Source organism: Geospiza fortis, unplaced genomic scaffold (genome assembly GCF_000277835.1).
Source record: "Geospiza fortis unplaced genomic scaffold, GeoFor_1.0 scaffold53, whole genome shotgun sequence".
NCBI lineage: Eukaryota > Metazoa > Chordata > Aves > Passeriformes > Thraupidae > Geospiza > Geospiza fortis.
In genome coordinates this window covers 688,506-702,867 of record NW_005054305.1, presented here as the reverse complement: position 1 = coordinate 702,867, position 14,362 = coordinate 688,506, and the positions used below count along the sequence as shown (strand labels likewise).

General features: G+C 36.9%; 1 protein-coding gene across 1 annotated transcript in view; it reads right to left on the bottom strand.

Annotated features, from left to right (window-relative positions):
- Window positions 1-458: 458 nt before the first annotated feature.
- METTL4 (methyltransferase like 4) overlaps window positions 459-14,362 on the bottom strand; it is an 18,745-nt gene continuing 4,841 nt past the window's right edge. The window contains exons 4-10 of the mRNA XM_031066590.1: window positions 13,774-13,789; window positions 13,342-13,351; window positions 11,633-11,697; window positions 9,647-9,821; window positions 9,325-9,431; window positions 8,608-8,696; window positions 459-2,419 (exon numbers count right to left, since the gene is read on the bottom strand). Coding sequence (XP_030922450.1) covers window positions 2,274-2,419; window positions 8,608-8,696; window positions 9,325-9,431; window positions 9,647-9,821; window positions 11,633-11,697; window positions 13,342-13,351; window positions 13,774-13,789 — 608 coding nt within the window. The 3' untranslated portion in view covers window positions 459-2,273. The remainder of the gene's footprint in view (window positions 2,420-8,607; window positions 8,697-9,324; window positions 9,432-9,646; window positions 9,822-11,632; window positions 11,698-13,341; window positions 13,352-13,773; window positions 13,790-14,362) is intronic.

The window sequence follows — 14,362 nt, the reverse complement described above, 5'->3', positions numbered from 1 at the left end:
AAGTCATCAATTCTTAAACAGCCTAAAGAAGGTTATTCCCTTAGAAGGGTTCTGCTGCTTAGCTCGAAGGAGAAAGGGGGTTTCTTGATCTGTAATATTGTTCATCTATCTTTTAGTTGGAATTAAAAAGATAATCTGGAGTTGTTCGTAGCAGCGGATGTGGAACAGACAACATTGTCCTTTCTTGTGCTGTTTTGCAGAGTACACAGGGAAAACAAGATAAGTGCAGCAGTTATCATTTATTACATGCTTGAGTCCCATACATCATTTAGTACTGAATGAGAGCATCCTGGGAGGGCAGGGGAATTCTGGCTGGGAAAGCACAAGTTCCAGGTAGGGAATGTCTTCTAAAACTAAAAGCAAATAAAGAACTGTCTATCCCTTGTAGCCATAGGTAAGATTGCTTATATACTGACAGTTTAAAATGCAGACTAAATAAAAACATGCAGCAAGAAACGTTTTCCTGGGAAACTACTTCCACTGTTACGTTATTTACTTATTTTGAGTATATGTTTAACTGTTGGGGGAGGGAGAAAAAAGCATTTTCTTTGTTTTATTAACTTCACTGCTCCAATAGGCAAAACATGGAATTGAACAGTAATATAGAAACTGGAAATAAGACACAAGTTTTCATTTTCATCTTTATTACAAAATTATCAAAAAATACTCTGCTAACATTTGAAGTTTAACTTCAAAAAAATCTTCACAGCTCACCAGGCTACCAAAATGGAAATGAAGGTAAAGAAGTTAGGCAATGTATTTTGTTCTCCATTACAAACAGTCAGAACTCAGGAACCTGCCATTAGGAAAATCAGTTTGTCCAGGACCTCTGCCTCTACTGCTATAAATGAGTAAGTGGTAGAGGCCTCATTACATTTTCTTCATATTTTTCAAAGTAAATCTAAGCACAGCAAATGATACACAAAGTGTACAATTCTTTAATTTTTTTTAAAGGGATCATTTTTTTGTTAGCTGAAAAATACAGTTCACTAGCATGGCTTTATAATGTTCCAGAACATAAGGAAAGAATCTTTTAAAAAATACATATAATCTGTTAAAATTTCAGAATTTTTAAGATGTTGAGACTGATCATTTACAATGCAGTAAAAAAATTAACACCATATACACAAAGACAGAATTATTAATTGTTTTAAAAGTATCATTTTACATAGAATATGGTCATTTACATAGAATATGGTCAGTCAAGAATTCATGTGCCAGTAAATATAAGCACTGCTCCTTTTATTTTCTCTAAGGCAGACAGATACATACAAATATGTAGGAAGATACGCTGCTTTCATAACTATTTTAGTTCAAAATCCATTGTTTTGCAAAAACCTTTAAGAAAATATGCATCATTCAGAATTGTTTACTTCAACTGACTCTTGAAAAACAAGACAATATAATTCTTTATTATAATTCTTTAAAAATAGCACAAGAGCTACAGTACAGCAGTAGCAACGTGGTATCAGCTCAGATTTGATAGCTGCAGTGAAAATACTTTAAAATATCTTTCTTTTCTTGAGGTTTGAAAAAGAACAGGGATGAACTTACACTCTAACATTGTTGGCAGATTAAAAATTGTTTTAACTCACCATATTAACCTGATGGGTTAATATGATTATTCTTCAAAAACCACAGGCCTGTACAACCACAACATGCTTATTTTCTAGGGTCATGTTAAACATTGACCAAGAAGAAAAACTGCAGAGTAACTAGCCCAGTTATGTCAACTTATTACCAGTTAACAGGATGGTCAGATATGATTTTGGGGTGGCTGACCACCAGGAACCACCAAAGAAACCCCTGGTACACAAGAACTGGTGTGCAAAGGGGAGGGAACCTATGTTAATGATTTTGGGGAAATTAATATCATCAATGTCAATGAATATGTATGTAAAATACAGAATATAAACAGGAGCTTTCTCTGTAATCAGCATACACAATATTTCAGAGAGGATACTCCCTCATGTACCTGGCCAGATAAAGAATGCCTGCTTCTTAATGCTACACCGCTGTTAAGGATTTTTATCTTCACTGATTTTTGGTAACAGCATCAGTATCTAAATATGTTCAGATCATCAAAATAAGGGACCACCTTGCACAGAGCGGAGATAACATTAAACAGATATATTGTCACTTAAAGAATTCTAACTAAAATGCAATTGGTTTTATTTCTGTTACCTTTAGGTGCACCATCAGTAATAAAGCTAAGTTCAAGAGCCCCCTGGGAAGATGTGGAATTTTAGAAGGTATAGATGTCTAAGACCAGCTCAGTTTTCATTCTCCAGAAGAGTGAAATAATCAATGTGCTGAAACTTCAAGACCTCATTTCCCCAGCTGGTCCAACCAGGCTGTAGATTGCGAGCAAACAACTCCAAGCATTCCACATCTGGCCTGATAAACTCTGCCAGAACTGCTGTGCAAGGGAAAAAAAAAGACAATAACAATGATAATGGCACAAATAACAATAGTAAAAAAGTAAAACCTCCCCTGTGATGCTGGCAGATGAAAAAAAATGAATGTTTCATTAAAAAAGGAAGAGACACCAAATTAATTTCAGAGGTTTCATCAAACAGCTGGACTATTTATAGTGAGAAAGTAATCTTAAATAAATGCCCTTGAGATTCTGAAAAATACTGTCAAGGCCTTTAATAGCCTTGATTTATTGGTTTTCATTTAGAGAAAGGGAAGGAGGATTTATTTCAGCCTCTACATAAATGAGTTCTGAATTTTTTTACTAATATCAACCAAACACCTCCTAAAGCCTCACTTAGCTCCAATAACATGGGGACAATACTTAAATAAATAAATAAATAAACCCTTTCCTTAATTAAGAGCACACTCTCTTTTCCACCATACCTTAAAGGGGAAAAAATATTTTTGTAATGACAACTGTTAACAGTAATACCAGTTAAATAAGTATAGCACTAAAAGGGCTATAATGCAGGAACTATTTTTTTCCTCAATATCAACCTGGCAGCTGAAAAGATCTTTCTATAACTGTTACTGGTATTCAGTAACATAAATCTCAAATTTCTTTTACAGTTAGGCATTTTTGCTGCCTAAATCCAAATATAAAGACGGCTGTCATTAATATCAACTGTGTCACTGATCATTGGTATCCTTGGAGTGACAGAAAAAGATCTTGCATTTTGCTTGAAAAGTATTATTGTAAAGAGTTTATTGTTAAATGTGTTACTTGTCATATAGAACCATTAGTCTGTGGCTGGTTTGAGGAACTCCTTAACTACGTTTCATAAAATGGCTACAAAAACATTGTGTACAAAAACATGAGAAAAGCAAAGGGTTAAGGAGCACCCAACACAGAGAAGGCAGAAAGACTGAAAAACTTATCTATGCTAAAAATTGCATGTCAAGTTTTGTGTTTTGCTGCTGAAGATAAAAGAAGAAAAATTATGGAAACATATCCCTTTCCAAAGAATACTTTGGTCATTTTTAGATCAGATCTGCTAGTGATTTCTGAATCTCTGTCGCTTAAAAATCTCTGTCGCTTACAGCTCATAAGGCCAACATTTTGCTCCTTCACTCTCTCTCTTCAGATATGATCACTGCATAAAGCAAAAACACATACAGTCAACATACACCAAAGTATGAGAGGAAATGTTTTTTCTTTTTTTTTTTGGTGCAATCCAAGTACTGACTTTTTGCATCAAGTTTGCCAGTCACAGATGCCCTATGTGAGACTCCAGCTGATGAGGCCATGGATTGCTCCTGCTGCAGAAAGATGAGCACCCACTTCACTTTCTAGTGTTAGCCAACCCAAGATGCATTTCCTACCTATGTGATCACCTCTTCCAAAGCTCCAATATATTAAAAACTTTTCTGTAAATACTTTTAATGGGTGTTTCCAGGCTTTTTTGTATTTTGGCATGGTGTAAAAATCTATTTGCCTTCTCCCAATCTTTAACAAATGTCACATGAATATCTCAGATGGGTTATCATCAAGGCAGCTTTTAATCTAAAAAATACTGCTACCAGAAGGAATCTTATTCCAAAAACCTGCTTCTTTTAGAGGCAAGATAAAATGTTTAAACAAATCTAGCATTTACAGAGAAGAGTCTGGGAAGTTTAGAGGAAAATGTACGTTCTGACAGAAAGCTCACACACTGTTTGATGTTGTGGGTGTTCATCTAATTAGACACCACTTATGAGTAGTTGCTTAATATCATTTTGCAAACACATCATAATAAAAAAGTGATAAAATTATTGTTCTTTTCACAGCTCCATTAAGATAAGAATTTCTTGTGCATAATTTGCTGACAATTTGATCAGAGGGCTAAAGCACCCCTCCTAGGAGGAGAAGCTGAGAGTTGGGGTTGTTCATCTTGAAGATGAGAAGGCTCCAGGGAGACCTTATTGTGGCTTTTCAATGCTTAAATGGGGCCTGTAAGAAAGAAGGCAACAAGCTTATTTTAGCAGGGCCTGCAGCAATAGGACAGAAGATAAAGGTTTTAAACTAAAATAGGATCAATTCAGACTAGATATAAGGAAACAATTGTTTACAATGAGGGTGCTGAAACACTGAACAGATTGCCCAGAGAGGTGGTAGATCTTAAAATTCATAAGTTAAAAGTAATCATCATAGCATTAGGTTCAGTAATCCAAAGCAGTTTTAATAGGCACCAAAAACTTTCATGCCTAAAAGAACAAATTTGAAAAGCACACTTCAGAGATTCAACCAATCTCAAAGACTGGTTCAGAAAGCAAAAAAGGGGTAGCCAAGAAACCAATCAGTTCAGCAGAAGCAGGAAAAGTGTGCCAGTCTTTCTATCAATTTGATTCTAGAATTTAAAAAGGAAGCCACAGGAATCTCCCCCTCTCCTTCTGGCAGACAGCATAGTTTTAAACTTAGAGGGCTTTTTTAAAAAAAACAGACATATTACATATAATTTGAGATCACATTATAGTATGATTCTTCATTGCTAGGTTGTAGGCATTTACATAATCACATCAGGCAGTAACTTGCACTGCAACAAAATTACCATATCAAAAGAGCTGAATTTTGTTGGCTTAAAATCTCATTACATTGGTTTCCTTCAAATAGGAAAAATCAGTGTTCAAGTCACAAATTATGTCTTCTTTGTTAGACCTTTATATCACCAGGCTATCATAACACACATGGATCTGATCTGCAGCCCTCAAGCAAACCCTTGGGGTTTTTAACTCTGAAAACAGCTTAGAGGAGTTCCATCCGTAGAAAAATTAAGTATTGAGTTTTTCTACCACAGGAATAGATTGAAAAACAAAGCCCAGAACACAATTACTTCTATCCACTTACAGATACCACTGACAGGAAATAGGTTAAACAGATGATAAACAGCCTATTCTTGACCACTTGCAGGTGTCACAAACACCATGACAGCAACTCAGGTACTTATACTTGAGCACCTAATGCGCTAGGACACCTGAAGCAAGCACAAAGCCAGCTGGCAGATACAACAGCTCCAGAAAACCCATTTCATTCTGAAGCATGATCCAGTGGCCAGGCAGGAGACTTGACACACCTGCATACTTCTAATCCCAGACACATATTGAAGATGCATGCTCCTAAAATGTTTAAATGAGCTAAAGAATTATCTTTGAAACAAGCAACAGTTTCTCCTAATTTTTTGAACTTCCACTGCCTAAAAAGCAGGTTCTGCATTGACAAATTGGATATATAAAGTGAAAATAACTGTCTGCTTTTTCACTGCCTGATCAGTGAGCCATGCAAAGCACAAGTTATCTCAGTTTAAAATAACCCTTCAAAAGAGTTTGCAACATAGAGGTCCTTACTGCCCAATTTGTCTAAACCCTGGACCAGAAAACGATCTGAAATCCAGCTCAAAGATGGCTTTACAGCACTGCATCTTTCCTGAACTTCAAGTTAAACCTAGATGCTGATGCAACAGTCAATTAGTCTTACAGCAAGGGCTCACAAGGCCCATAAAGAAACAAAAGGCATTTACTTTTTTTAGTTCCAAGCAAACCTTTCTAACATGGCCTAATAAACCATCATTGCTACAGGAGGAGGGACCTCCCATGACTCCTCATTGCACAGTTCTGCTGAATATATGCAAATTGGTTAGAACATAGCCAAAAATTAATTCCACTGCTTTTAGGCAAACTCCTACACAAGAGCATTATTTTCTAACAATAAATGCATATACTTAAAAACTGGAAGAGCAATGGCTGTAACAAGAACAATCTATAATACAGGAAAAGGAAAAAAGGTGATGTGAAGTTATGTAGAACTTCATACATATCTGTAACAGAGTATCTTTTGCGCTCTCTAAGAGCACCATTGAATTGAATTAGGAAGAAAACCTGCTGTTATTTGAATCAAAACCTGGAGTAATAAAATTTGATTTTAACACATTTGCATAAAGCAGCTTAAGTACATTTACAATGACGTATTAGAGCTCTAAGCATTGAACACAGCACATGCATCACCAAAAACCCCTACAGTTGCAATTTCATGGTTAAATGCACTGTAGGAACACAAACATCTCTTTTTGATGGCTTACTTTAATTTACATCTTTCTCTTCCCCCAGAGAGATAAACTCTTATAATCAGTCATTAAGTGGCTACATATGTACCAACACACAACCTTTATTGTTGTAATAAGAAACAAAGTGCCAGACAGCATCAGTAAATACTAATATTTTTGGCTTTGTTACTACTAAAACAAAGCATAAAGAATGTGTGTGACTCATCAAGTGTCCTTCTCCCCCCTTGCCAAATCTCTGCTTCTGTTCAAATTTCTTCTGAACCCCTCTAGGATGTAGCTCAGCTGCTCTCTACTGGCTGCTTGAGATTATTGCCTCGTCGTGAAAGCAACACCTTGTACAGCACAGAAGTCAAAGCATCAGCAATCAGCTTTTGCTTTATTGTCTACCTTTTCATTACACAACCATATTCTGCATAGACCTGCCAAAAAACCTGTAGGACATACGTGGATTTTCACAAAAACTTTTTAAATCATTCATATTGCTCCACAGCAAGTTCATTTTTCAAAGAGAAATACAAATGCTGCACAATGTTATCAAATCCCATTACTCAATTGAAGACCTAAGGAATAACACAAGAAATTAGGAAGGACAGTTTCCTTCAAAGTCCACTCAGGGTTATAATTTATGAAGTATTCTCCAATATGGTTTCTAGATTCTGCCTTGCAAAAGAATCGTTCCAAGGACCATTGTTGCACTAAAATTTTCCATAATACATCCAAACTGCTGGTTTGAACCCTTGGATACCTCACAAGTTTCCTGTTTGTGTCCAAGTTTGCTGATAAGTATTGGCTTGCTAAAGAGACACTAGGTGACAGCCTCATAAATAACCACCCCACTGTTCATTAGCTTAAATCAACACATACGCCCCCTGCTGTAGCCCTAATTCTTGAAGATGTGGCTTCAGGATGGCACAAAGATCCTCCTAGAACTGCCCCTCTTCTTCTTCTATTTTTAGCTAACCAAAGGATGTCCTTTCTACCAGTTTTTTCAGGTGTGTGTATACATATTTATATACATATATATGTTAATTTAATAAATGCAAGCCCCCAAACACAGATTTTAGAGAATCCCTGGAGGTTCAACAATTGTTCAGATCAAAAGTAGTTCTACCCCTTGGGAAGAGAAAAAGGAAAGCATATCAGTGAAGCCAAGTGTGACAGTGCGACACCTCTCCTCTCCAAGAGCACTAAACATTTCTTCTACCTGCCTTTTCTGATGTGAACACAAAACACCTGGAATATTTGCAGACTCATTGCAAGCTTCCCCCTTGCTGGAGGATGAAATCGATTTTGTGATAGATATTAAATATATTTCTTACCACAGCCTTGTAAAGTTCTAAGGTGCTGTAATGATGAAAGAAGTACCACTTTCTATTGACAAAATTAGTAGAAGTGCTCCAGAACAATTCTTTGGACCAGCTCTAAGAAGCTGAATTTATACCCACGCTAACTGGCTGGCTGGAATTACTGCATCAGTTTCAGTGAGTGAAATACAACTCCTCAGAAACAAGCAGGGCATGCCTTATTTTTTGCCTCTTGTTAGCAGTCGTCGAATAGTTAAGTTTTTGGATTTGAAGGCATAATTGTACTGCTTGCATATAATCAATATCAATATAATCAAAGGCATACAATCAATTCATGCATATATGTAAACATTTATTTCAGGATGACATAACAAAGAAAGAGGTTTCTGCTTTCCTATTTTATGTATTCCCAAAGATCTCTCCCACACAAGGTACTTTAGGTCATTTGTCACGACTTCATATATGAAGTATCTGTAAAACTGTTTTTGCAGCACTTAAAAGATAAATTTTGAAAAAGGCAACATTTTTACTACGTCTACCCAAAATGTTCACACAGTACTACTTGAAGTTCTGGTTTTCACAGTAATTTTCTGAGACCAGGACTGAGGTGCTTCAGAACACTTTTAGAGGAACCACAAGTTCTGCTGAGTGAAATTGCTTGACAGATGGGAAATAAAGGCATTTCTAGGTACTAGAATTTCTAGGTACTAGGCATTTCTATGATCCCATAATGAGGCATCCAAGACCACTGTGCTACAGAAACATTAGGCATAAAAACCAAAACATACCAGCAAGAGGAGGTTTATGCGAATGCAGACTGCAGGGTATGCTGACAATTAACTGATGCTCTGGAATTGGATGAACACCTTCAGATTTCCTGTCATATAAATCAGAAAAGAAAAGAAACATGAGAATGAATGTTACCCAATGTGATGCTACAGCTCTTGCAGTTATTTCAGATGGGAGATAACACACAGAATGTTCATTCACAAACATCAGGGAAGTCCAAGGGACATTAAATGCTGCTCAGATGTAATATATAAAATGACAGTTTACGAAATCATTGAGGCTTTGGCCAAAACATGGTTTACAATAGCCATGTAGAGCCACTGAGAACAAACAATGCAGTTCTGTACGTCATCATGTATGGAACAACGGCAGCATCCCCAAAATGGCATCAGCCTGTGCCAAGGACTCACTCATGGTCCAAGAGAACCTGTCAGCAAAGGAAGCCCTGTCCACAAGGCTTTTGTCCAAAACAGTTTCCCAAGACAGCAGATACAGGAACAGACAGGGGTGTAAAAGCCTTCATCCTTCCCAACACAGATAGGTGCCTTAATCTCACTAAGGCACTCCTTACTCCAAAGCTAATAAAGCTATCTTTAGGTCCACAATCAGCCAAGTGATTTTGGGACATTATATTGCATTATGAGTAAGTGATACATACAAAGGGAATCCTAGCAGATGCAAAAAAAAAGACATTTACCATAAATATCCTGACATACCTCAAGGTTTCCTTTACATCTCCTTGAACTCTCCCCAGTATGAGAACTTCATAGGGTTTTTTGTGCAAAGAATCCAAAGGCAACACAAATTCTCCAGCTGTAGTAATCTGACACAAGAGAGTTAAAAATATACAGTAGAAAATTTTAATATCCCATATTTTCCCAAGACCTTTTCCTTTATAAAAAGAAGGATACTGATGATATCACAGCCTTCAAATACCAAAGCAAATGGTAGTATATAGACAAATTAGAAGAACACAAAGTGCCACAGTGCAAGTCTTGTCAGTCTCCAAGAAAGCAACAAAATAAATTAAGAACTTACTTTTACCCAGTGCCACTCAGCAAGTGTTTTCACTGACCAGTGAGGATAAAGTTCATCCTTAACAAAACGTAAGTGCTTCTGTCTGTTAGTCACCCATGTGACTACAAGACAATTTGGAGCAGCAAGTGCTGGTACAGGAATCTGCTTGATTTGCCATGAAGACAAGTAGCTGTACCTATGCCAATAAAGTGAGAAAGTAAATTAGCACATACCAACTATAAAAATTGCAGAGCAAAACAAATGGATAAAAAAATTACACAGACCAGTCACTTCAAGAATTATCTCCTGACAATCTAAGTCATAAAAATAGTTCAAGACTGACACCCAGTGGACAATTCTGAGAGACTTGATATAAAATCATTAGTGTATGTACGTAAGTTTTACTGAGCAGAACCTTGAACTATGTACTTCCACTATGCCTTGACATAAAGCACTATTAGTTGTGGCTCTGAAGTTTAGGAGCCCATGTTTCTTTTCATTTAAGAACTATCAGGTGTAACTCAGTATTCTCATCTTTGTGCCAGAACAAAGCTGTTTAGTGAACAGCTTCTTAGGCAATGTAACGCTATTCACTTCTCATAATAAACCCTCTTCTGAATGAAAATGACAAGTGAGTCATACTAATTTGAATGGCAAGAGAAGAGGTCATTAGAGATAATAACTTCTCCAATTATTTTCACAAGTTGTTCATTTTTTTTAATTATCAGCCATGGTAGAAGTTTTCTAGGTTATTCAAAACCATTCTGCACTTTTCTGAGCTAACTGAATGCTACACTGGTGAATCCAGGATGCTTTCCAGATCCAGTCCTGTTCTACCATTTTTTTTCATGATGCAATTCTACACTATCAATAAACTGCAGCTCATGGAACCTACACATTGCAGCACCAAAAATATTGGCACACTGCCTAATGAAAATTGGCAGCCACCATGTGGGTAGCCAGGATCCTACAGAATGCTACAGTGAGAAACAGTGAACAAGGATAAAATCCAAATACCTCCTGGACTGTCTAGGGGAGAACATGTTCACCTAGATGAGAAATGCTTCACAATGATTAGTTGCCAACAAGGTAATTATGAGCAATGATAGCTCCTCCACTCTTTGCCTTTATTTTATAACGGAGAAAGGATCTTGGTGACTAACTTATGCTTGTAACTACAACTATTCTCTGAGTACCTTATATACTCAAGAAAGACATTTCTGAATGAGAAATGTCTCATTTGAATGAGAGTTTATAGAGGTTTCTGAAGGGCTTTCAAAGGAAAGCCTACACATTAGTCTCTGTATCTTCAAATTATGTCTTCATAACAAGCATCAAAAGCCACAGCAAACTTTATTTTACAAAGCTGTAAGACCATATTTCCTGTCTACCCTTCTTTCCAAGAGATACAATTCTATGGTAATCAAGAGGACTCCACTAGCATAAACATGATGTTACTCAGCAGTGGAGGAAGCCTATAAAAATTTAAGTTAATAACTTCATAAACTACAGTACTCAGAGTTCCTATTGCACTAGAGGATTTCACTGCTGCATTATTATGTTCTTCTAAACATTAGACCGAAGCTTAAGTTACACCTCAAATTAAATAAAAACGCACTCAAACTTCTGAGCAAGATTTCAGTCCTGGAAATACTTACATATTTATCTAGCTTTATGTCCACTGAAGTAACCCAATTAATTACAAACTAATATGTGCATGATCTGGGCCCTACAGAACAGCTGAATCCATACTTTCTTTGTAAAGGGCTAACATTCTCTCAGCATAATTTAAGATCTACTCCTGCAAATATCTTGTATGCCAAGTATCCAACGCATTTCAGTGAAATACCTAAGACAGTCCATAGACTTGAAGTGTGAAAATATTCACAAGTTTGAGCTACAGTCTCATGGTTATACTGGTTGTGGATTGGATCAATATATTAAAATGTTAATTACCCTTTGTAAGCCACCATGACAAAGTTTGTTTGATTTTACTATAAAACATACCTGTTACTCCTTTTAACAGACTTATTCTCCCATGGTGGATCAATCACAATTACATCATATTTCTTCTTGTCTGGCAAGTGAAATAAAAAAAAAAAAAAGAAAAATCAATAAAGTAGCTTTAAAAAATATCTATGAGTTAAAACAGATACATAGCAAAATTGCAAATATCTTCTGTTCTTTTCAAATAAGAAGTTAAAAGACTTTTGACATTCTTGTTTTAATTCAGATAATCATATCCAGAAAATTCAGTATTTTTAGGTTGATTACCTAAGGAAAAGACTTTTATGTGGTCTGTGTCAGTTCGCTCTAAGAAATTTTGAGTATCTTTAGGACTTTCATGGAAAAAAAGGATAGCAGAGTGCAAGTCCCAAAAATAAAATTTTTTCAAAGTCTCCCAACAGAAGCTACGCAATAAGGCACCCAGCTGAGTGAAAAGCTACAGCCCTGAATGCAAGATTTCTGTCCTGTTTGATCTTTTATCAGGCCAACAGAGCTTCAAGCCAGCTCTAGAAAACTGTTTTGCACTGCTGGAGGTAAAGAGAGACAGATAGTGTATGAAATGGGAATCAATGAAGAGTAAAAGAACCAAAAGAGTTTTCATGGGAGAAGCGGAGTTTACTTTAGCTGGAGGATAAAAGATACAGAACACATCCATGAAAAAACAGAACTCCCCAATTTTAATTCTCTAGAGAACATTTTTGTTCTTTCATTTAGTCTGACAGTAAGAACAACAGCTTAGTATCTGATGTTCATGAAATGTAATTACTACATATTATTCATTTAACACTGGAGGTGTTATCCTTACAGTGGACTGACCAGCAAGAATTACTTCTCTTTTGGCAGGTGAAAGGGAAGAAGAAAAATAGTAATTAAAATGGACAGCAGATTTACTCAGGAAAAAAGTCTACAGTCAGGGCATTATGTTAACATTCACTGTTGTTTATTTCAAAATCATTTGCTCAGATTTCTTGGACTGCTCTGTAACTCCTTGGAGAATCTTCTATGCTCCACTGTGGAGAGTGGTAGCAGAATGATAATAATCTTCTTTCTTTGCTACAGATGAAAACAGCTTCCGAGCTAGATTTTGGACTTCAAATGCAAGATTATTATTTAGACAGTAAGATTTTACCTCCTGAATATCTTTTCAATAAAAAACAAAATTAAAAAATCATAACATCTAAATTACATATGCGTCCTCTCTTCTCATGTGCAATTAAAAAATCTAAAATTACTGATTTGAGGGAAGAGCAGTAATGCCCAGCTCTTGCTCACAGGCAACATCTTTCCTGTAAGACTGTCTGATAAATCCTAGCTGTGACTGATAGTGATAAAAATAATAGTAATAATAATAATGAAGGTCAGTTTGAAAGCCAACGGAATGGCACTGAAGACTGATGCATGCTGTCAGCTTAGGGCTGGGGATAGTGGCTTGGATAGCTTTTGATCTACTTTGTTCTACTTTGAAACTTGATTATTCCAAAATCCCCTAATTTCCCTGTCACTGATTTTTACATAAGCCAATACTCTCAGTTGTGAAACACAGCAGCTGAAAAGTCAAGTGTCCTGGGTTGACTATATGATGCTTTTATCCCCAAATCGTCTCATTTGTTTATGCTGAATAATAATAAGTTTTGCACCTTTAAGACTTGTTGCAGAGAGTGAAAAGGGGGAGAGAAGAATCACACAGTTTGTTTTTTTTTCCCTCAGACATTGCAATTACTCCCCCACATTCCTGAGAGTCTCTAGACTGTAGTTTTTCTTTTCCTTTTCTTTAGACCTCTTAGAACCTGCTCTAGACTGAACACCCAGGGGAGCACCGGCAGCTCACACCTGTGGCCACCGGGCCGGGCCAGGCCTGGCCTGCGACAATTCCAGCACCAGAAGGACTGATAAGAGACTGAGTGAGCTGGGCTGCAACCCGGGGGGTTTTCTCAGTTAGTCATCTCTTTTAGAGCAGCAAAGAGTTTTATTGTTTAATATTGTTAAGTTCTATTGTTTAATAAACAGCTTTTTTCCACTTTTCTCCAAAGAAGTATTTTCTCCCGGACGAGTTAAGAGAAGAGAAAAGCCGATTGAATTTATCTTCCTACTAAAGCCCCTCTGAAGACTCTCTCTCCCAAAATTTTACTCTAAACCAAGACATCAAGTCATGCTTGCTACTGGTGGTCTTGCCTTCCAGCTGGGTGCAACAGCCTCTCAAACTGTTACCTTCCCTGGGGGATACTGGGTTTTGTTCCACAACCTGTTTATTCCAATCTAAAAAGACCCTGCCACTGAACAGGATAAGTCTGTAAGTGAACATTTGCTTTATGGTGCACTATCTCATCCCTCCCCCATGGATTAATCTAGCTAAAAATCAAGACAGCAGCACCACCACTTCAGCAGCAGCATGGACCTACCTATGCTAAAGACTCATCCTGTGGGACAGGGACCCAGCAGCACAGCTAGTCTCAATTCAACGTGTTTCCATGACTTCTACGCTGATAGAGGCTCAGAACACGCTCACAAACTCCTGTATTTTGGCTGAGACTTTTAAAGGAGCCTCCTGGAGACAAATAATCCCCTCATAACATGATTTCCTAGCCACTCAACATTCCTTTGAAAGTCCTTACCTATTTGCACAAAGTTAGAAATATCACCTTGAAAGCCTACAGCAGCGTTTGCTATGAGTGTAACGCTGTAGCTAAAATCTGTTCATTGAGTCATCTTGACATTAACTGCCCTTCTTGG